The sequence below is a fragment of the Ahaetulla prasina genome, chromosome 18 (genome assembly GCF_028640845.1).
Source record: "Ahaetulla prasina isolate Xishuangbanna chromosome 18, ASM2864084v1, whole genome shotgun sequence".
NCBI lineage: Eukaryota > Metazoa > Chordata > Lepidosauria > Squamata > Colubridae > Ahaetulla > Ahaetulla prasina.
In genome coordinates this window covers 1,159,689-1,179,805 of record NC_080556.1, presented here as the reverse complement: position 1 = coordinate 1,179,805, position 20,117 = coordinate 1,159,689, and the positions used below count along the sequence as shown (strand labels likewise).

At 50.8% G+C, this 20,117-nt stretch overlaps 2 protein-coding genes across 2 annotated transcripts; one reads left to right on the top strand and one right to left on the bottom strand.

Annotated features, from left to right (window-relative positions):
* Positions 1-218: 218 nt before the first annotated feature.
* On the bottom strand, positions 219-8,692 carry ZBTB48 (zinc finger and BTB domain containing 48). Its single transcript, XM_058161389.1, has 11 exons — positions 8,131-8,692; positions 6,679-7,341; positions 6,046-6,341; positions 4,933-5,044; positions 4,532-4,624; positions 4,106-4,192; positions 3,612-3,766; positions 3,393-3,529; positions 1,867-2,031; positions 1,620-1,708; positions 219-546 (listed from the first exon to the last, which is right to left on the bottom strand). Exons 2-11 carry the CDS (start codon positions 7,333-7,335, stop codon positions 253-255), a joined length of 2,085 nt encoding a protein of 694 aa, XP_058017372.1. The 5' UTR covers positions 7,336-7,341; positions 8,131-8,692; the 3' UTR covers positions 219-252.
* A 203-nt stretch (positions 8,693-8,895) lies between these two features.
* On the top strand, positions 8,896-20,117 carry NOL9 (nucleolar protein 9). The gene is made up of 12 exons (XM_058161299.1): positions 8,896-9,178; positions 9,855-10,080; positions 11,121-11,248; positions 12,119-12,257; positions 12,600-12,696; positions 12,789-12,886; positions 14,483-14,644; positions 15,764-16,046; positions 16,727-16,838; positions 17,865-18,048; positions 18,715-18,848; positions 19,856-20,117. Exons 1-12 carry the CDS (start codon positions 9,011-9,013, stop codon positions 19,970-19,972), a joined length of 1,848 nt encoding a protein of 615 aa, XP_058017282.1. The 5' UTR covers positions 8,896-9,010; the 3' UTR covers positions 19,973-20,117.

Here is a 20,117-nt window from a genome sequence, read left to right as displayed (position 1 = left end):
TCCCCTCCGATGGGAAAAAAATATCAGATAAAGAATCTGTCTGCAAATGGCAGAAACAGCCAAGTTGTGTAACAAGGGGCATGAATAGTTTGATGAGAGAGAAAAATAATCCATTTTTTTGCTGAAAAACCAGAACACAGAAACTGCACTGAGAGGTCTTCTAGTCCAACCCCCTGCCCAAGGGGAGACCCTAACCTTAAACCATTCCAGACAAAAGGGTTGGCTAATCTTTTTATTACGGGAAGCACGCCGCTACATCCCACAGTTGTTCGGGATCGTTATGAGGAAAGCCTGCTCCGTGACTTCGGCGGGGCCCAAATTCTCGTTCGAGCAAAGTCTCTGTCCAGTGGGGAGATCCATGTTGGGGCCGGCCTGGGCCAGGGCCTCCACGATCACTTCCGCGGAGCCCACCTCCAGGATGTTGGGAGCCTGCAAAGCCACTACCACCACTTTCTCGTCCTCGATCACCAGGTTGCGCAGCTTCCTCTGGCGGGGATTGTAGTTCTTGACTCGGTCGTGGATTTCCATGTGGCGCCTCAGGTGAGCCTGGCGGGGAGAGAGAGAGAGGGGCGGGGAGAAAGTCAAGGCCACGGCGAGGAGGGTCCCTAAATTCAACCATCCCATCGTTGCCTTCGGGACACTATTTGTCAGCCTCCGCTTTCTACTGATTTATTGATTTACTGCTCTGCTTGCTAGGGCTGTCATTGTGACGGGGGTGGGTGGGAGGGGGAAGCTGTCTTGGTTATGGAGGAAGGGGAGAAGCGAGCTGGTGGAGATGTCTTGAAACAGGGAGAGGCTTGGAAGAATTTTCCCTCAGCGTTTTCTCTGCAGTTGGGAGGCGTGCTGATAACCGGTCAAGGCCAACCGTCCAGGCATACCTAACTATTATTACAATTGGAAGGGACCTTGGAGGTCTTCTAGTCCAACCCCTTGCTCAAGCAGAAGACCCATAAATCATTCTGGACAAATTGTCAATCTCTTCTTGAAAACCTCCAGTAACGGGGCATCCGCCACCTCTGGAATTAAGTTGTTCCACTGATTAATTATTCCAATTTCTTCCTTAGTTCCAGGTTGCATCTCTCCTTGATTAGTTTACACCCGTTGCTTCTTGTTCTACCCTCAGGTGCTTTGGAGAATAGCTTGACTCCCTCTTCTTTGGGGCAGCCCCTCAAATATTGAAAGACTGCTATCATGTCTCCCCCCTAGTCCTTCTTTTCAGCAAACTAGACCAGGGATCTCCAACCTTGGCAACTTTCAGACTTGTGGGACTTCAACTTCCAGAATTCCTCAGCCAGCTTTGAACCCCACCTCGAACCGATAACAAAGAATAGCAATAGCACTTAGACTTATATACCGCTTCATGGTGCTTTCCAGCCCTCTCTAAGCGGTTTACAGAGTCAGCATATCGACACCACCACCCCCCAATCTGGGTCCTCATTTGACCCTTCTCCCAAAGACGGAAGGCTGAATCAACCTTCAGCCTGGTGAGATTTGAACTGCCAAATTGCAGGCAGCCAGCAGGCAGCCGAAGTAGCCTGCAATACTGCACTATAACAGCTGCGCCACCATGGCTCATAGAAGGCAAAAAGAACACACACACACACACACACACACAATACCTGCCGTGTGAATTTGTATCCGCATTCCGTGCACTCAAACTTCCGCATCCCTTTGTGTCGACGGACGTGGACCCGCAACTGTTCCACGGCTACGAGGACAAAACCGGTTAAGCGGTGGCCGGGATCCCACACACTTTGATCCCCACGAAGAGAGAGTCTGTCTAGAGTCCTCCCTGCTCTCCCCCCCAAAGGAAAGGGCGTCACTGGGTGAGCTTCTTTCACAGCGTGGGAGAAACGCGGCCGTTACCTTTGAACGTTTTCCCGCAGATCTGGCAGAAGTGCGGCCGTCCTTCCTGGTGCCGGCTGGCCACGTGTCTGAGGAGGGGGCCTCGCTCGGTGAACCTCTGGGCGCAAAACTCGCAGCTGAAGGGGCGCTCCCCCGTGTGGGTCCGGTTGTGCTTATCCAGGCTCGCTGCGGGCGAGGACAAAAATCAGATGAGATGAACCTGCAGGATGTGGCTTTGTCTCACACTTGTGACCAGTTCTCTTGTGCGTCCTTCCCAGCTTGGATGGAGAAACACACTTGATTCTGCTTCATCATCATCTTCTTCTTTTAATGACCCCATAATCCCTTGCGGGGGGGTGGAGTCTGAGCAACTGACAGAGCGTTTTACTGGCCGGATGCCCTTCTTGTTGCCAATCCAGAGTTTTGTCCAGCAGATATATTCTCATCGTGCCCAGAGAGAAATAGCTGCCTCTACCTAGGATCAAACTCACAGCCTCCTGATAGTGAGGCGAGAGCTCTACCTCTAGGCCACCGCACCCACTCCTAAACACCTGATTCTAGTTATTATAATAATAATAATTTAATTTCTATACCGCCCTTCTCCCGAAGGACTCAGGGCGGTTTACAGCCAGAAAAACCAACAATAAATAGATACAATACAAATAAAACCAATAATAAAAAACTTATTAAATTTGGCCCCTAGTTAAAATACATTAAAACCATAAAACCCCATTTAAAATTAAAAATAATAATAATTCTATGCCTGATTATTAATTCTATGCCTGATTATTAATTATTTAGCATGTGGCATCAATAGGTAATCCTCGACTTATGACCACAATTGATCCCGTTTTGGATGCTAAGTGAGACAGTGAAGTGAGTTTCACTTAGTGACTTAGGACTGCTTTTCACATAACCGTTTTTAGCATACCTAGGCTCACGTGATCAAAATTCAGATGCTTGGCCAGTGACTCATCTTTATGACGGTTGCGGCTGTCCCGTGGGTCAAGTTTTGCAAACTTCTGACCGGGAAAATCAATATTGTTCAATTAGCAATATTGTGTGCTACTGCCTTAACAGCAGCAGAGACACCCTGGCAAGGGAGGTCGTAAAATGAGGCGAAGCTCGCTTAACAAATGTCTCGCTTAACAGCAGAAATCTGGGGCTCCACTGTGGCCGTAACTCGAGGACGACCTGCGCAGAGCCGGAAAGAATCCTGCTCCGTCCAGACGTCCCTGCTCGCTTCCCGTTCGGCCGGTGAAGCAGTGGTGGTATTCAGCCGGTTACATCCGGTTCGGGCAAACCTGAAGCAGCGGATGCAGGAAGCTCTGCCCACCCGCCCAGAGGTAATCACGTCCCGTTTTTGATGCTCTGCGCATGCACGGAAGGCCCTGCGCATGCGCGAAGGTGGCTAATCGCGCACGCTCACATTTCCGAACCGGTAGCGAAGCTAAGAATACCAGCCCTGCGGTGGAGACACCACCTCGCCCCGTGCTACAGCCAGATCACCAGAGAGGAGCCAGCCGAGAAACTACGTCTCACCGTACCTTGCGTGCGGAAGGTTTTCCCGCAGAGGTGACACTGGAAGGGTTTCTCGCCCGTGTGGGTCCGAAGGTGCATGTTGAGGTTGGCTTTCTGGGTGAAGGCGTGCTGGCAGAATTCGCAGACGTGCGGCCGTTCGTTCCTGGCGAGAGGAAGCACCCGCCAGGTAAGACTGCGGCGTCCCCAGCAAGCTGAAGCTCGCCCCCCTTTTCCCCCGCCGGCACCTGTGCTTGGCTTTGACGTGCATCTGCAAGCCGTTCCGGCTGGAAGCGCGGTGGCCGCACTCTTCGCAGACGAAGAGCTTCTCGCCCCGGTGTTTGAAGGCCTCGTGGAGGTTCAGCTCCGTGCGCGAGAGGAAACATTTGGAGCAGGAGGAGCACTGGAGGAGAAGAGGCAGGCCGGGATGAGGGAAGGGGCAAGGAAGCCAGCGTGCTCCTATCCGGTTGGTGTCGGGGGGGCTTCCTTCCTCCCGCCAAGTCTCAGGTGGCTCGTGGACGGGGGCAACAGTGGGTTTCCAATATTCTTATTACCGGTTCGCCGCAGCCGCGCGCCTTCTGCGCATGTGCCCAGCTTCAAAAGTGGCTAAATGGGACGGCATTACGCCAGGGCGGGGTGGGCTGGCCCATTCGCAGTTGCTGCTACCGGTTCTCCCGAACCGGCACGAACCAGCTGTATAACACCTCTGGGAACAGGACACCCCCCGCTGGTGCTTGCTCACCGCGTGCGGCTTGGGGGCGCCGTGCAGCTTGATGAGATGGCTTTGCAGTTCCTTCTTCTGCATGAACTGCTGGATGCAGGAACAGCACTGCAAAACAGGCGGGCATCGCTCAGCGCCAAGGGGCGACCGAGAGAGGGGACCGGGTGAGGCCTGGAGCCGTTCCCTCCCCCTCCCCAGCGCGCTTCGATTGGGCTGGGTTGGCAATTCCCGGCTGGGGAGGAAGTTGTCGCAGAACGCAACGAAGACGAAACCTCGACGGTGGTTTCTAGAACATGCATGTCGGTTTTCACATACAGCTGTAAGGGCTGGGAAGCATGGATCCGGCCACAGCTGGGCTGCCGGCCCTTTGGGAGCAATTTCTCAGCGTGCCCCCCTCCCCGGTCACCCATTCGTGCCCAGCAACGCTCGAGCGCGAGGCAGGCTCACCTTGTAAGGCATCTCGCCCGTGTGGGTCACCATGTGCAGTCGGAGTTCGACCCGCTTCTTGAAGACCTCTTGACAGACAGAACAGGTGTGTACCTGGTGGGGGAGGAGGGAGGGGGAGACAAGAGAGGTGAGTCAAGCTGGAACCACTAACAAGTCTTCCATCTTACTCCACTCACATTCCCAGCCCTGTGAAGTAGCTGGTTTCTCCCCTTAGGAGGTTCTGGAGAACTTCCAAGACCAGCTTTGTTAAGTCAGCCTTCTTTCTCCAAGTTGACCACTTGGCCAAAGGCTAAGGGGCTTCCTGCCCACGCAAGGACGGGGCCTCCAATGGGTGGCCTTCCCGAAGTCCGTGACTCTCCAACTCTCCAACCAGGAGAAGGAATACCTGCCGTTCTAATTACCTGCTCCGACCGGCTCACGCAGTTCCTGGCTTCGTGATCCAGCAGGTTTTCCTTCCGGAAGTAGCACTTCCCGCACTTGGAACATTCAAAGGGCTTTTCCCCCGTGTGCTTCCTGCAAGGGGTGGAGGAAAATATATATATATTTATATATTAAAAAATAGCGTCGAATTAGCGATGTCGGATTTTGGTCATTCCAGGGAGAGGGAGGTTGATGACTGGCCATTCCAGGGAGTGAAGTTGATCGTTGGTCATTCCAGAGAATGAGGTTGACCAGGGAGTGAGATTCCTAGGTCATTCCTGGGAGATTCAATACGGTCATTCCAGAGAGTAAGAATTGAACACGGTCATTCCTAGAAGACTGATCATCGGTCATTCAAGGGAATGAGGTTTTATCAATGGTCATTCCAGGGAGTGAGAACTGAACACGGTCAAACCTAGAAGACTGATCATCGGTCATCCCAAGGAGTGAAGTTGATCATTGTTTGCAGGGGGGAATTGACCACCGGTCATTCCAGCGAGGAAAGTTGGGCATCGACCATTCCAGGGAGCGGTGCATGATAGAGCACAGAGCTAACTACAATGCCTCAAACAAGCCAGCGTATCTTCACTCTAAGCAAGTACCAACACAATGGAGAGCAGAGATCCCCCTTTCCTTCTACAAGTTCCCAGAAGCCTCCTCTTCTTCTTCCTCCTCCTCCCCCCCCCCCCTTTGTCAACTCGCAAAGCATTCCTGGCCTGCTCTCAAGTTGCCATAAGCGATGGGAAACCGGTGAAATGGCACAGGAGCCAAAGACAGATGCACATCCCACGCTTCTCTCTCTCAAGGCTGTCTCCCAGGGTTACCCACAGCAGCCAGAGGGGAGTGATCTCTACAACCCGCAAAATTGCTCCATTGGCGAATGTGATTGATGACTCGCCCTGGGAGTGGTGGAAACAGGGTCGTAATTGGAGCGTAAATAATGTAAGGTCAGAGCTGGCTTCACTTGGGAACCTGCCGACATGAAGCTCCTAATAAATAACTGGATTTCTTTTGAAGCTTGGCTCGAGGCTCATGATTTAATTAGGGCACCCTGACACCCTCCTTTCCTCCCTCCAAAGACCCCCCAAACTTACCTGTTGTGAACCTTCAGATAATATTTGCTGAGGAAAGACTTATGGCAGGTGGGACATTCAACCGGTTCAGCTGTGCCTCTGCGGGGTCTGAGGGCCGCAGCCTTGTGATGGTGGCCGTTTCCGGTGCTTTTGGAGCCGCCGCTGCTGCTGCGAGAGGCTCTGGTTAAAGACGGCCTTTTTCTCGCCCGGACACTCTTTTGATCGGGGACGTAATCTTCGTCCGTGTCATCTTTTTCCCTTCCTCCATTGTGATCTTCAGAAGGGAGATCGCTCGATCCCAGGACCTCTGGAGTCTCCTGCTGGGAAGAAAGAACATGGCTGCTTGTAGAATACCCCACGAAAGCAGAATCGCACTAGATTGTCCCAGGAGCTCAATGAGGGCTGGTTGCTTGACCAGTCCAAACATGTAAACATTTCTTTTTAAAAAAAAAAACAAAATAGGCTAGTGGCACCCCAAATGCGCCGCTTTCCAAAACAGAGTAACCAGCGGCAAATTGCTTGCGATTTTTCAAGACCCCCATCATTTTCCTTGCTTCCCCACACCTTCTCCCCCCCCGCCCCCACCCCCTCCGTTTTCTCAGCCAGGAGCAGACAAGGGCAATTCCTAGAGAGCACGTTAACTCCGCACGCCACCTCATGACTGGCGCCCGCGTCCTCGGCGGCTTCGTTTTTCAGGGGCCGTTTAAGTTCCTTACATTCCGGGGTATCCTTTACGTCGCCTGCACGGCTTACAACGTTAGTTTTGGGGAGCCTTTTCAACTTCCCCCGAGGGAGGGCGGGGCCGTCCCGTGGCCCCTGAGCTCCTTTGACGCCTCGGGTCTGGGGACTTTCCGAGGCTGGGGGGCGGGGGGGCTCAGCCTCGCAAACCGAATCCTCCGCCGGCGAAGTGGCGTCGGGAACTTGGTCGCGAGGAACTTCGCCGCTCTGCGAGAGGCCGGCTTCAAACTCCTGGCACAGCTGGACGGCCTCGGGGACGCAGAGCTCCTTGGCCGTCTCCAGCAGCTGGTCCCGGTTGTCCGAGGTGACGGCCAGATGGCCGGTGTAGAAGAAGTCGAGGAGGAGGGTGAAGGCCTCCACAAAGGTCTCGGGCAGGATGACCTTGCTGGCAGCGACACCGTCGTCATACGTGGTTTGGAAGAAGGAGCTGCAGCAGGCCAGGACGCTCCAGTGGGCTTTGAAGATCAGGCTGCCCACGGCTAGGGTGGCATCGCAAAACTGGCCCTTCTGGCGCTGGCGGTTGAGCTCTTGAAGGACCCGCACGCTGTGCTGGGCAAAGACGCCCCCCTCCATGGCACGCTGGAAGAGAAAGGAAGGGGAGGGGGCCTTTCTCAAAAATCAACCATTTGCCACCCGCCCATTTGTGTAGCTCGGCCTGGGGCTCTTCGCAAAGACAGGAAGAAGGTCCCCCGTGCAATGGAGTGTGCAGTGAGCGGGCAAATGGTATGCAATGCTGCCCAGGGGTCAGAAGCAGCGCATGGGTCTTGGAGTCCCACCGCTACCAACCTTGTTGCAACTCACGCTCAGCCTGGGGGAGGGGGGAAGGGCTCTTTGTGAAGACAGGAAGAGGGTCCCTGTGCAATTGGGGTGTGCAATGAGCATGCAGATGATATGCGACGGGCATGCAACGCTCCCCAAGGGCCAGAAGAGGCGCATGGGTCTTGGAGTCCCAACCGAACCTTGGTGCAGCTCGGGCTCAGCTTGGGAGGGGTCTTTGCAAAGGTGGTCCTCGTTCAGTGGGCGTGCAATGAACGTGCAATGAACGGGCATGCAAGGGCCGGCAGAGGCGCATGGGTCTTGGAGTCCCACCCCCACCCACACACCCCACCAACCTTGGTACAACTCCAGCTCGGTTTCGTGGTGTGTGGGGGGGGTGAGCCTTTGCAAAGGTGGTCCCCGTTCAATGGGCGTGCAAAGGGCCGGCAGAGGCGCATGGGTCTTGGAGTCCAACCCACCCGCCCTTGTTGCAAAGCAGCTCTGCCTGCAGGGATGGCCCCATCATCCCCAGCCAGGCAGAGCAACCCGCGGAAAGGCTCTCCCTGCCTCCTTCCCAGCCCTGTCAGCTCCACCCCAGGACCCCCGGCTCACCTCGTCTGCGCGCCCCCCGCTCACTGCGCCCGCCGGCAGGAGAAGCGGAGCGCCGCCATCTTGGCCCGGGCAGAGACGCGCGTGACGTCACCAGAGGGGGAGGGGCGCTGCATGCTAATAAGGGAGATGGCCACGCCCTCCGGCCACTCCCCCCCGCGCCACGTGCTGATCCCGTCTTTTGCAAAGAGAGAGGCGGTGCACCGCGCAGCCCATGCTTCCCAGCCAGCCCATGGATGGGATTGGTGATCCCAGGGCAGGAATTGAATTTCCAGAAAGAGGCGTGTTTTTTGCCCTCTATTATTTTGAAAAAAAAACCCAGTATTTTCAACCTGGTTGAACAGAAATTAATTATCTTAAAATTTGAATTTTTTTTTTGGTTTTTTATACTAGTATATTATATATTTTTTGATATTAAGATTCTTAAAATTTAATCAGCATTAACTTTTTGCAGCAGTTTTGCTAAGGTGGGGAATTCTGGGGGGGGGTTGAAGCCCACCCATCTTTTCAAAGTCCCTAATCTAGGTGATTTTCATCTCCTTGGATTGAAACTGCCAAGGGGGGAACGAATATTTAGGAAAAGGTTTTCTCCTCCCATCATCTCCCCCCAAAATAAAAAAATTAAATCATTTTGCTCTTTGCAGATCGTTGGGGGCTTCTTTTTAATTCAACTGAATTAATTCAACTGAAACGTTCCCGGAAGGGGGAATCCAAGTGAAGGAGGAGCTCATCTATAGCTTCGCAGCTCTATCAACACCAAAGAAGGGGGGGGGGAGGGCGAGAGGCGCGGCGGGGCGTCCTCTCGCGAGAGTCCCCGAGATTTCACGAGACGACGGCCCCGCGGTCGCTGTGGAGACCTCCTCGCTGCACCGGGGAAGCTCGGATGGCGAGCCGCCGTCGCCGCCGCCGCTTGGCCGGCCCGAAGCGGCTCCAAAACGGGGCACCTCGGCTAGAAAAGCCGCCTCCGACGGAGCTCCCCGCTGAGCCGGCCACGCTGACGGCCGCCGAAGCCCGCGAAGGCCGCGTGGTGGTGCTGCTCCCTGCGGAGCAAGTGAGCGTGGGCGGGGCCATGCAAACGAGGGGGCGGGGCCATTCAAATTTCTTCAGGGGCGGGGCCTATTTGTTTATAAGCTGCTTCCGCGTCTGGCTGCTATTTGAATGGCAGGTCATTGTGGGTGGATCTTGGGGGGGCTCCTCCCCTTTTTTGGGGGGCTATTTGTGTCTTCCCCACTGGATTCTCGCCACCCTCACCCACCCTAAGGACTAAATAACAAATACAGGCAGTCCTCGACGTATGACCACAATTGAGCCCAAAAATTCTCATTGCTGAGCGAAACGGTTGTTAAGTGAGTTTTATGCCCCGTTTTACGACCTTGGTCGTTAAGGGAATCGCTGCCTGTTTTTAAGTTAGCAACAGGTTTTCTTAAGTGAAATCTGGCTTCCCCGTTGACTTTGCCTATTGGGAAGGTCGCAAAACGGGATCGGGAGACCCCCTGAGACACTGCGACTGTCTTAAGTATGAATCAGTCACCAAGGGCCCCAGTTTTGATCATGTGACCACAGGGATGCGCAAAATGGTCGTAAAGTGTGAAAAATGCTCCAAAGTTACTTGTTTTAAGTGTTTTGTCATTTTGTTCGCTAAATGAATCGTCGTAAGTCGGGGATCACTTGTAACAGCTTCGCTTCTCCAATCTTGTTTTGGTTTTTTGTTTTGTTTTTTCATCCAGACTCTGACCTTCACGGGCAAATGTCGCCTGACGTGCCTGTATGGATCCGTGCAGGTTTTGGGGTTCACCATTGCTCCGGACCAGCCCACTTACGACCTCTACTCCCCCCACACCTACTGCGCCCTCACCATCGAAGCTGCCACCAGCGTCAGGGACCCCGAAAAATCGGAGAAGGAGGTGAAACTGGAGGCCAAGGCCCTCCTGCGAGCACACTTTGTGCCCAAGGGTAAGGAGTGCGAGGTGACCAGGTTCGTTCAATTCCAATATATTTGCTTATTCATATCCCACCTTTATTGGGCTGACAACTAATTCAAGGTGGAGAACATAACCGACACACCTTCCTCCTCCTGTTTGCCATGTAACAACAATCCTGCGTGGTGGGTTGGGCTGAAAGAGAGAGAGGCTGGCATAAAGACACCCAGCTGGCTTTCAGGCCTTAGGAGAAACTAGAACTCACCCTCTCCTGGTCATTGGCCCAAAGACACCCAGCTGCCTTTCATGCCTCTGGCAGAACTGGGCTCCACTATCTCCTTGTCTCCACCACTAGACCCAACTAGACTATATACACACCTTACAATGTCATGTTGTGGTCCGCCAGCAGCCTGCGGAGCTGGCTACTGAGTCGGACAGCGATGAGGCTGAGGAAGAGCGTGGGCCAGTCCTGGAGGCTGGGGAAGGCCCGGATGAGGGCTCTGCGTCGGAGGCAGAGCTGGGCCATTGGGGAGTGAGGTGCGGACTCCGGAGCCTCCAGAGGCTGATAGTGGTGAGGCAGAAGAACAGGAGGAGCCTGTTCCTAGTGTACGCATGAGAAGAGCTGCCAGAAGGCAAGAGCCGCTAAAGCAAAGAGGACAACTCGGGAGTAGGGCCAAGAGATGATTGGCCCCTCCCATAAGGCTTAAAAGACCAGCAACGGCTCTTGGGCTCTTTGCTGGAAAACAACCTTGATAGAATTTCTCCTTGTCTTGCTGCATTTATTTCTTGTCGGCGTCTTCTGCTTTTGAACTTTTGCCAAGAAAAGCCTTTGGCAGTTTGCCTAATTAGACCAAGGTTGGTGATAAGACTGAAGAATTGTGTTATGAAGAATTTGCTTTGATTTAGTTTGGACGCCGCCGAGAATGAGTTAATTCTCAGCTGTTCTAATAAAGTCTATTTGTGTTTGAACTGATTGTGTTTAATACTACCTACTTGGGCCTGGGTCACAACATGTCACTTGTTGCCTTGTTTAACAAGAGAATGAAATTCCTGGCTTCCTCCTTTGTTTTTCAGAGTCCAGAGTCCGACTGCTCAAGCGCTTCGGGCCAGACTGCTCCGTCCTTTTGCTAGAACAGCTGGACACACCGGTGACCCAGTTCATTCTCAGCCACCCGGAGTTCGCCCAGATCTTCCGAGCGAAAGTGAGTCCCACGGCTGCCTAAAACACAGCCCGTCTTTAGCACTTAACGACCCACAATTGAAACGATCGCTAAACTTTCAGTAATTTCTGAACGGCCGCTTTAAACGAAGTTCGCTGAACGATTGAAGAAGCTTCTTGGATGAGAGGCGAAACGTTTTCTAAAAAGGGAGGAGAAGAAGAAGAAACAAGAAATTCGTTCAGTTGCCTTTTGGAAAAACAACCTTTGGTTTTATATAGGTGGCCGTAGAAATTGATAAATAAATAAATGGAGAAAGCGAGAGAAAAGGAAGAAAGGAAAGGAAAGGAAAGAGAGAGAAAGAAAGAAAGAAAGGGGAAGGAAAAAAAGGGAAGAGAGAAAGGAAAAAAAGAGAGGGAAAGAAAAGAGAGAAAGGGAAAGAAAAAGAAAAGAGAAAAAAAGGGAAGAAAGAGAAAGGAAAGGAAGAAAGGGAAGACAAAGAGAGGAAAGAAAGGGAAAGAAAAGAAAGAAAGAGACAATAAGACAGAAAGAAAGAGAAAAAAAGGGAAGAAAGAGAAAGGAAAGGAAGAAAGGGAAGACAAAGAGAGGAAAGAAAGGGAAAGAAAAGAAAGAAAGAGACAATAAGACAGAAAGAAAAAAGGAAGGAAGGCAATAAGACAAAGAAAAAGAAAGGGAGAGAGAGAGAGAGGGAAAGACAATAAGACAGACAATAAGAAAGAAAGAGAAAGAAAGGAAAGAAAGAAAGAAAGAAAGAAAGACTGTGTCCGGAGTGACCGTTGCTCTGTGCAGAAGAGCGAAACCCCAGCACGCCTTCCTTCTGATTTGTGCCTGGGAATCCCTTTCGTCTCCCATGGTCGCTTTTGGCTAATCCCCCTCCTCTCTTTTCCTCTCTAGAGGCAAGATGCTTTCCCCGGCATCCCAGAAGATCCGGTGCTGGTTTCTGCCGGCCTTGGGCAGCTGCACCCCGACAGCGGCCTGCTGGTACCCCAAAGCATGTGTTCGGCCATCCGGGAGCTGATTCACGCTTGCCAGGGTGAGTAGCTCAGGAACGGTGGGTGGGGATTGCTGCTGTTGTTGTTTTGTCTTTAGAAATACTCTTGGGAGGGCCCTTCTCGTCGAATATTTCTTACGAGTTGATCAAAATACAAAACATAGAAACGCAAAGAAAACAACAGGAAAACGGGAGCGAGAAAGGAAAAGAGGAAAAAAGTGCAGAGGGAAGTGTGGGGGGAAACGTTGACTTCCGTCAAATGCATTCCCTGATTGCGGTCGTAAGTCGAGGACTCCCCTGTGCTACGAATTCCCTCCCTGTGTTGAATTCTTGAACCTTCACCCCAAATTCTCCTCTCAAAAGGTTCTTTGCTTGTTTTTTTAGTGGAAGATGAAGGCTGCCCCGTTATCTTAGTTTGTGGCCCGAAAAGCATCGGAAAATCAACATTTAACAGATACCTGATGAATCTTTTACTAAACCGGTGAGTTCTCTTAAACTCGGTCTGTTGTTTTGTATTTTTTTCTTGAATTATTCCTGGACTGTTTTTCTCTTTTTTTTTTTTTTCAATTCTAGCCTTCCTTGCCTCGAATACTTGGAATGCGATTTGGGGCAGCCGGAGTTCACCCCACCGGGCTGCATTTCCTTGGTGAACGTGCGGGAACCCCTTTTGGGTAGGTGCCTTGCAGATTTTTTTTTTTTTTTAAAAAAGAGTTTTGAAAAAGCAAAGAAACAGCCTGAGGAATTTTTGACATTAGGATGATGGGCAGTAGAGAAAAACAAGGAGCAAACTAATCACACACACACACACACACGGCCGTTTACAGGTAGTTCTCGACTTAAGACCACTGTGGGATCCAGAATATCTGTTGCTAAGCAAGTTGGTTATTAAGGAGAGTGATATATAGAGAGGGGGGGGGGTGAGAGAGAGATATGATGGATGAATGGATAGAGATAGATGGATAGATGGGTGGAGATGAATGGATGGATGGATAAATAGGAGATAGATGGATAGATGGGTTGAATTGATGGATAGATGGGTACAGATGGATGGATGGATTTCAGATTTTTATGCAATATGGGAGAAATGGTAAAATTGGGTCGAAAATAGGAAAAAAGAGGAAATAACAGAATTAGAATTCGTAAGAATTAGAAATTCTAATTAGAATTAGTAATATAATTTAGGAAAATTATATAGAGTGTAGGAGAACACTAACGGGATGATATGTAAACGGTCACAGTCATGCACAAGAGTTGAATGAAAATTGTTTGCTAAAATTCAATAAAATTTATATTAATAAAAAAAAGATAGATATGGAAGACAGATAGATAGATAGATGATAAGAGATAGATAGATAGATAGATAGATAGATAGATAGATAGATAGATAGATAGATAGATATGGATGGATGGACTGATGATGGATGGATGATAGATGGATGATAGTTAAATAGATAGATAGATAGATAGATAAATAGATAGATAGATAGATAGATAGATAGATAGATAGATAGATAGATAGATATGGATGGACTGATGATAGATGGATGGATGATAGATGGATGATAGATAAATAGATAGATAGATAAATAGATAGATAGATAGATAGATAGATAGATAGATAGATAGATAGATAGATAGATAGATAGATAGATATGGATGGACTGATGATAGATGGATGGATGATAGATGGATGATAAATAGATAGATAGATAGATAGATAGATAGATAGATAGATAGATAGATAGATAGATAGATAGATAGATAGATAGATAGATATGGATGGACTGATGATAGATGGATGGATGATAGATGGATGATAGATAAATAGATAGATAGATAGATAGATAGATAGATAGATAGAAAGAAAGATATTTCATCTGATTTTACAATCTTTTGTACCAGTTAAGCAAATCACTGCCCTTGTTTAGTGACCATCTCCCATCTGCCTTCCGACAAGCCAAATCAATGGAGGAAGCCAGACTCGCTTAAGAACTCCCAGATTCACTTAACGACTGCTTTCATTCTACCGAAAAGCCATAAAGCGAGACAAGGTTCAACAACGCCCGCGCTTAGCACCAGGCTCCGTCGCGACCGTTCAGTCGAGGGCTATCTGTAGAAAACCCTCAACGGGGAATTGTTGTTGTTATTATTTTAATCGAAACCATTGGAACAGGTTTCTCTGGAGTTTCTCTACCCACCAACCCCGCAATATTTAGAATTAAATCCTTGGGCCTCTGCAATTCTCGGCCCCGCTGCATCTTTTCCAGGTCCGCCGTTCGCCCACCAGTGGCCCCCTCGCAAAATGGCCTACTACGGGGATGCCTCTTGCGAGCACGACACGGAGCGATACCTGGACACACTGAAATACGTCTTCGGGGGCTACGAGAGAGACCTCCCTCTGCTGATCAACACCATGGGATGGGTGAAAGGTAGGGAGGTTGTCTGCCTCCTGGGCTCCCCTTCCCAGGTCTGTTTTTATTTTTTTTAACAGTGGGGAGGGGTCTTCTGCCCCTCCAGGACTTTTCTGGGTCCCAAGTTGTTAGAACGGCCGCAGAGATTTTGAAATCGGGGTTTAAAATTGCCTTATACACTGTAAGCCGCCCTGAGTCTTCGGAGAAGGGCGGGGTATAAATGTAAACAAAAAAAAAAAATCATGAGAACACGCGATTGGCTTCCAGCTCAGTGGAAGATAGGATGTGTTACAGTTCAGGGATAGGGGATGATGGGTCCTTCCTCCTGTCCTTGGCTCGGGCCCGTTGATCTTCCTGCCTTCCCCTGTTTCCGAGGGAGAAGCTGACCCATACAAGAGAATGTTTGTAGCTCAGGGTTCGACCCGGGGGTGGGAGAGGGAGGTCCTTGTGCTCTCTGAGCTGGGTCGTTTCCATGACCCAGCTAGGGAATATCATCAGTGCTAGGAGGGAAGGGTTGTTGTTTTTTTTAAGAGGAGATGAGAAGGGGAAGAGGAGAAGGAGGTGGACTATGGGGTCCTTGGTGCTCTCTGAGCGGGGTTGTTTTCTTACAGACATTTCATGACCCATCTAGGCAATGCCATCAGTACTGTATTAACAGTACAGTAACCGTTAACGTTCACTAGCACTGATGACATAACCTAGTTGGGTCATGAAAAGTCTGCCAGAAAACAACCACATCAGAGAGCACCAAGGACCCTACACTCCTCCTTTTTCTCCTCCTCTTCCTTTTCCTCCTCTTTCTTGTCTTTCTCCATCACTCCTTCTCCTCCTTTCTACAAACCCCAGCCCCTTCTAGCGCTGATGATGTTACCTAGCTGGGTCATGAAACATCCGTAAGGAAACCGCCCAGCTCAGAGAGCACCCAGGACCCCACAGTCTTCCTCCTCCACTTCCTCTTTGCAAACCTCCCTCCCTTCTAGCCCTGATGATGTTCCCTAGTCGGGTCATGAAACGTCCGTAAGGAAACCACCGGAGCAGCAAGGGCTTCGCACAGCAAAGACCCTCTCAGTGGGGCGATCCCTGGTTTCCGTCTCACTCTGGTACTCCCCACTCCTCACCCCCCCTTCCGTCTCCCAGGGGCCGGCTTGCTGCTCCTGATCGACGTCATCCACTCGCTGTCGCCCACCCACGTCGTCCAGCTCAGCGCCGAGGATTTCAAAGAGCTGCCTCAGCTCTCCGCCGACTACATCCGCGGCACCGCCGGCCTGCACACCCGGGGGAAACCCTCCCTCAAAAGAAAACATCCCGGCCAAAGCTGGCAACACTGCCGGAACCACGGAGGGACCCAGGCTCCACAGCCTGGGCATCAGTTGCTGTGCGTCCAGGCCAAATTTCCGGGCGCCGGAGTCCCCGGCATAGGGTACGTACCAGCTCAGAGACGGGAAAGACAAAGAAAAGGAAAAGAATTCAGATTATAAATAGGTTTCCCTGATCTTTTTCTGACTGATATTTTCTGGGTTAAATTTATAAAGTACCCAAAGTCCTCGACTTATAGCCATTTGTTTAGTGATCAAAAAAAAAAAAAAAGCGACGGGGACCAGAATTTCCAATGTCGTAAGCGTGAGGAAAACGGTCATAAGTCCTTTGGGGGGGGTGGGAAGTGACTTATGAACCATTTTTCACACATAACGACAAGGGAAAAGCCGCTTGCCTGCTGCGGTCATAAGAAGGGGACTCTTGTCATTGTCTCACTGCCCCTGGAGAAACATTTTACCTTCTACCTCATGCACAACTTGGACAAACTAATACAGACGTTCCCCGACTCATGGCCGTTCGCTTAGTGACCGTTCCAAGTTACAATGGCACTGGAAAAGGTGACTTAAGACTTATTTTTTCCACACTTACGACCGTCGCAGCATCCCCGCAGTCACGTGATCCAAAACACAGATGCTCGGCCAGTGACTCGTATTTACGACGGTCACAGTGTCCCGGAGTTACGTGATCTCCTTTAGCCACAGAGATTTGGGGGGAGGGGCCCTCCGTAGTGGTCGCAAGTCGAGGACTCCCGTCGTTGATGTACCTCCGCTTCGGTCCTTGCAGGAGAGCCCACAGCAGCACCCTGAGGAACCTCACCATGGTGGGCTACCTGGGCCAGCTGCAGCCCCCCAGCGTGGAACCAGCGGTCCCCCTGCCCAGCCTGGTGCCCTACCAGGTAAGGCCCTGCCTGGCGGGCATTGACAGGCAGAGAGGATTGAGGCTGAGCAAATAAAACTCCAGGTGGCTCCGGAAACATTTTAACCCCAAGAAAGATAAAAGTGCTTATATAGCCCAACACTGACGATGTAACCTAGTTGGGTCGTGAAACATCTGCAAGGAAACGATCAAGTTTAGAGAGCTTAAGGAACCCACAGTCCTCCTTTCTCTTTCCTTTTCTTCCCCCCCTTTCTTCCCCCCCATTCTTCCTCTTCCCCTCCCCAAACGCACTCCCTTCTAGCACTGATGATGTCACCTAGCTGGGTCATGAAAGGCCTGCAAGAAAACAATGAAGCTCAGAGAGCACCAAGGACTGTACAGTCCTCCTCCTCCGTTTTTCCTTCCCCTTCCCTCTTTTTCCTTCTTTTTTCCTTTTCCCCTTCTCCTCCTCTTCCTTCCCCCCTTCTTCCCCTTTATTCTCTCTTCTTTCCCCTTCCTTCTCTTCCTCCTCCTCCTCCTCCACAAACCCACTCCCTTCTAGCCCTGATGATGTTCCCTAGCTGGGTCATGAAATGCCTGCAAGAAAACCACCCAGCTCAGACAGCACCAAGGACCTCCCCCTGCTCCTCTCCCACTCCCCCCTCCTCCTCATCCAGTCCCATTCAGTTCTAGCCCTGATGATGTTCCCTAGTTGGGTCTTGAAAAGTCTGCAAGAAAACCTCCAAGCTCAGAGAGCACCCAGGACCCTTCAGTTTCAACCCTGAGCTACAAATAGTGTCTTTTTTATCAATATCCCTGCAGAATTTCCTTTACCTGGTTAACATCTCCCTAAAGCTAAATCTCTCCACCTCTGCCACTCGAGGGTCTTCCTGAACGCTTCCTGAACACCTGTCTCCCTCTTACTCCTCCTTCCTACCCTAAATTCCAGGTATCATTTTGGCCGCGGCGCCCGAATAATTGGGCTCGATGACGTATTCGCCCGTCACCTCGGCAAAAAACAACAACCCACAAACGGACACCCCCCCCCCTGTTTTTCCCCTCCCAGGTGCCCTTCAACGCCACTGCCCTCAAAGTGATCCATGTGGACGTGGCCCCCACCCACATCCTGTGTTCCCTCAACGCCAGTTGGGTCGGCCTGTGTCACCTGCCGGATCAGGTGCCGTGCAAAGGAGAGGGGCCCGTGGTGTTGTCGTCGCCGCAGACGCCCCTCTGCGACTGCATGGGCTTCGGTAAGCGGGCGTGAATGATCGGCACGAATTGGCACCCGGATTCGGGGCGAACCGAAGAGCTCGTCCCATCACCATTTCGCTCTTTTTTTAAAAAAAAATCAGTTTATCGAAGTATAAAATACAAAGGAAATTAGAAAAGGCTGAAAAAGTAAGACGAGAGGGAGGGGAAAAGGATATTATTGTAACAGGACAAAGGCACCAACTTCCGACTCTTTTTAGCTACGGTAGGAGGGTACAACAGTGTAAATTTATTTAATCTTTGGCATCTTCTTAGCGAATCTCCTTTCAGAAATGGGAAATATCCAGATAAATAAACCCCAAAAGATAAAAACGCAAAATCTATTCTCTCTCAGTGTTGTGGCCTCAGTGTTGAGCTTCCCAGAGAACGTCTATCCGCTGAAAATTATGTCTGCCAACTCCCTGCCTTAAATCCTGATTTAACGGGCCGAACCTTACAGCTCTTTGAGCCTTGTGGACTTCAACTCCCAGAATTCCCCTGGCTGGCTGGGGGATTCTGGGAGTCGAAGTTCACAAGTTTTAAAACCACCATAGTTGGACACTTCTGCCTTTTTTTTTTTTTTTTAAAGACCCGTTTTGGATCCAGCTGCATCCTTTGCTAAATCACCAAAGGTGGAAAGCCGATATTTTAATTTCTTTTTAAAACAGGAATTGTCCGAGGGATTGACATGATCAACAAGCATTACTACATCCTGACGCCGGTGGCTCCGGAGAACTTGCGCCGCGTGAACTGTTTGCTGATCGGCAACATCGCCATCCCCAATTGCGTCTTTTTGAACCAAGTAAGTGGAGGGCGGACCACGTAGATAAATGCCAACGGGCAGCAAAGCGCTGATCTCTTTTAATCCCTCTCGCTGATGCTGATCTCTTCTAATCCCTCTCGCTGCGCTTTTGTTAACGCACGATGGGATGCTGCTCCTTGGCCGGTGGGTTTGAGCTCAAGCATCCAACGTGCCACGCAGCCGCGCGGAAGATCAAAGCAAGGGTGTACACCTGTTTGTAAAAGGCACAACTTTCAATATAGAGAGAGGATGAATTATGAGAAAGGCCCTGAATGGGGCGGGGGGGGGGGGTGATTTTAGGACACGATCCCGTCGGAGGCAAAGAATGCATCTCATGCGACGTCAGTTTGTGCTTCATAGGGGGAAAAAAATCAAGTTTCTAGTCCTCATGACTGCAGTCAATAGCTGAAAAGTACTGTAGCCCTCCACTTACGCGGTCAGACTTTCTATTGCTGAGTGAAGAAGTTGTTGCGAGAGCTGCGCTCTATTTTTCTTGTGGTGGTTAAGGTCATTAAGTGAATCACACGGTCCTTAAGCCGTTTGGTCAGGAAATTTCTCCTTAATTCCACAGATGGCTTCTCTCCTGGATTAGTTTCCATCCGTTCCTTCTCGTCCCAGGGAAGGAATCGCAGAGCTGGAAGGGACCTTGGAGGCCTTCTAGTCCAGCCCCTTGCTCAAGCAGGAGACCCTATCCCATCCCAGAGAAACGGCTGTCCAGTTTCTCCTTGAAAACCTCCAGCGATGGAGCACCCACAACTTCTGGTGGCAAGCCGTTCCACTGGTTAATTGATCTCCTTGTCAGGAAATGGGGCTCCTTAATTCTAGGTTGCTTGAGGAGTTTCCATTCTTACCGATTGAGATGATCAGTAGCCTTGGAGACAAACCGCTCCGTAGCATCCCATCCCCACCCCCTTCCCTGCCAGATAAAGGGGTCTCCGAGGGTCCAAAGCACCATTTGGAAACGATGTCTGGTCCATTCTCTACATACCTTTCCCCCTTTTTTTTAGGCCAGGACCGATGGGGAGATCCCATACGTCACCTCGGATTACAACTACGACGTCACCGGTGCTGGGAAATTAAAAATTAAGAAACATCTACAGAGGCGAGAGCACCGTTGCCCGTGAATTCCTCCTTCGGAAAGATTCGTCTCTGGGACCCAGCGGACTTTCTCTCGTGCGAGCCGGCGTGGTGCCTCCCCCTCGGCGAAATTTGCATCCTCCCTTCTCCGCTTAGCGGGGTTTTTTTTTATTATGATATTCAAATTAAAGA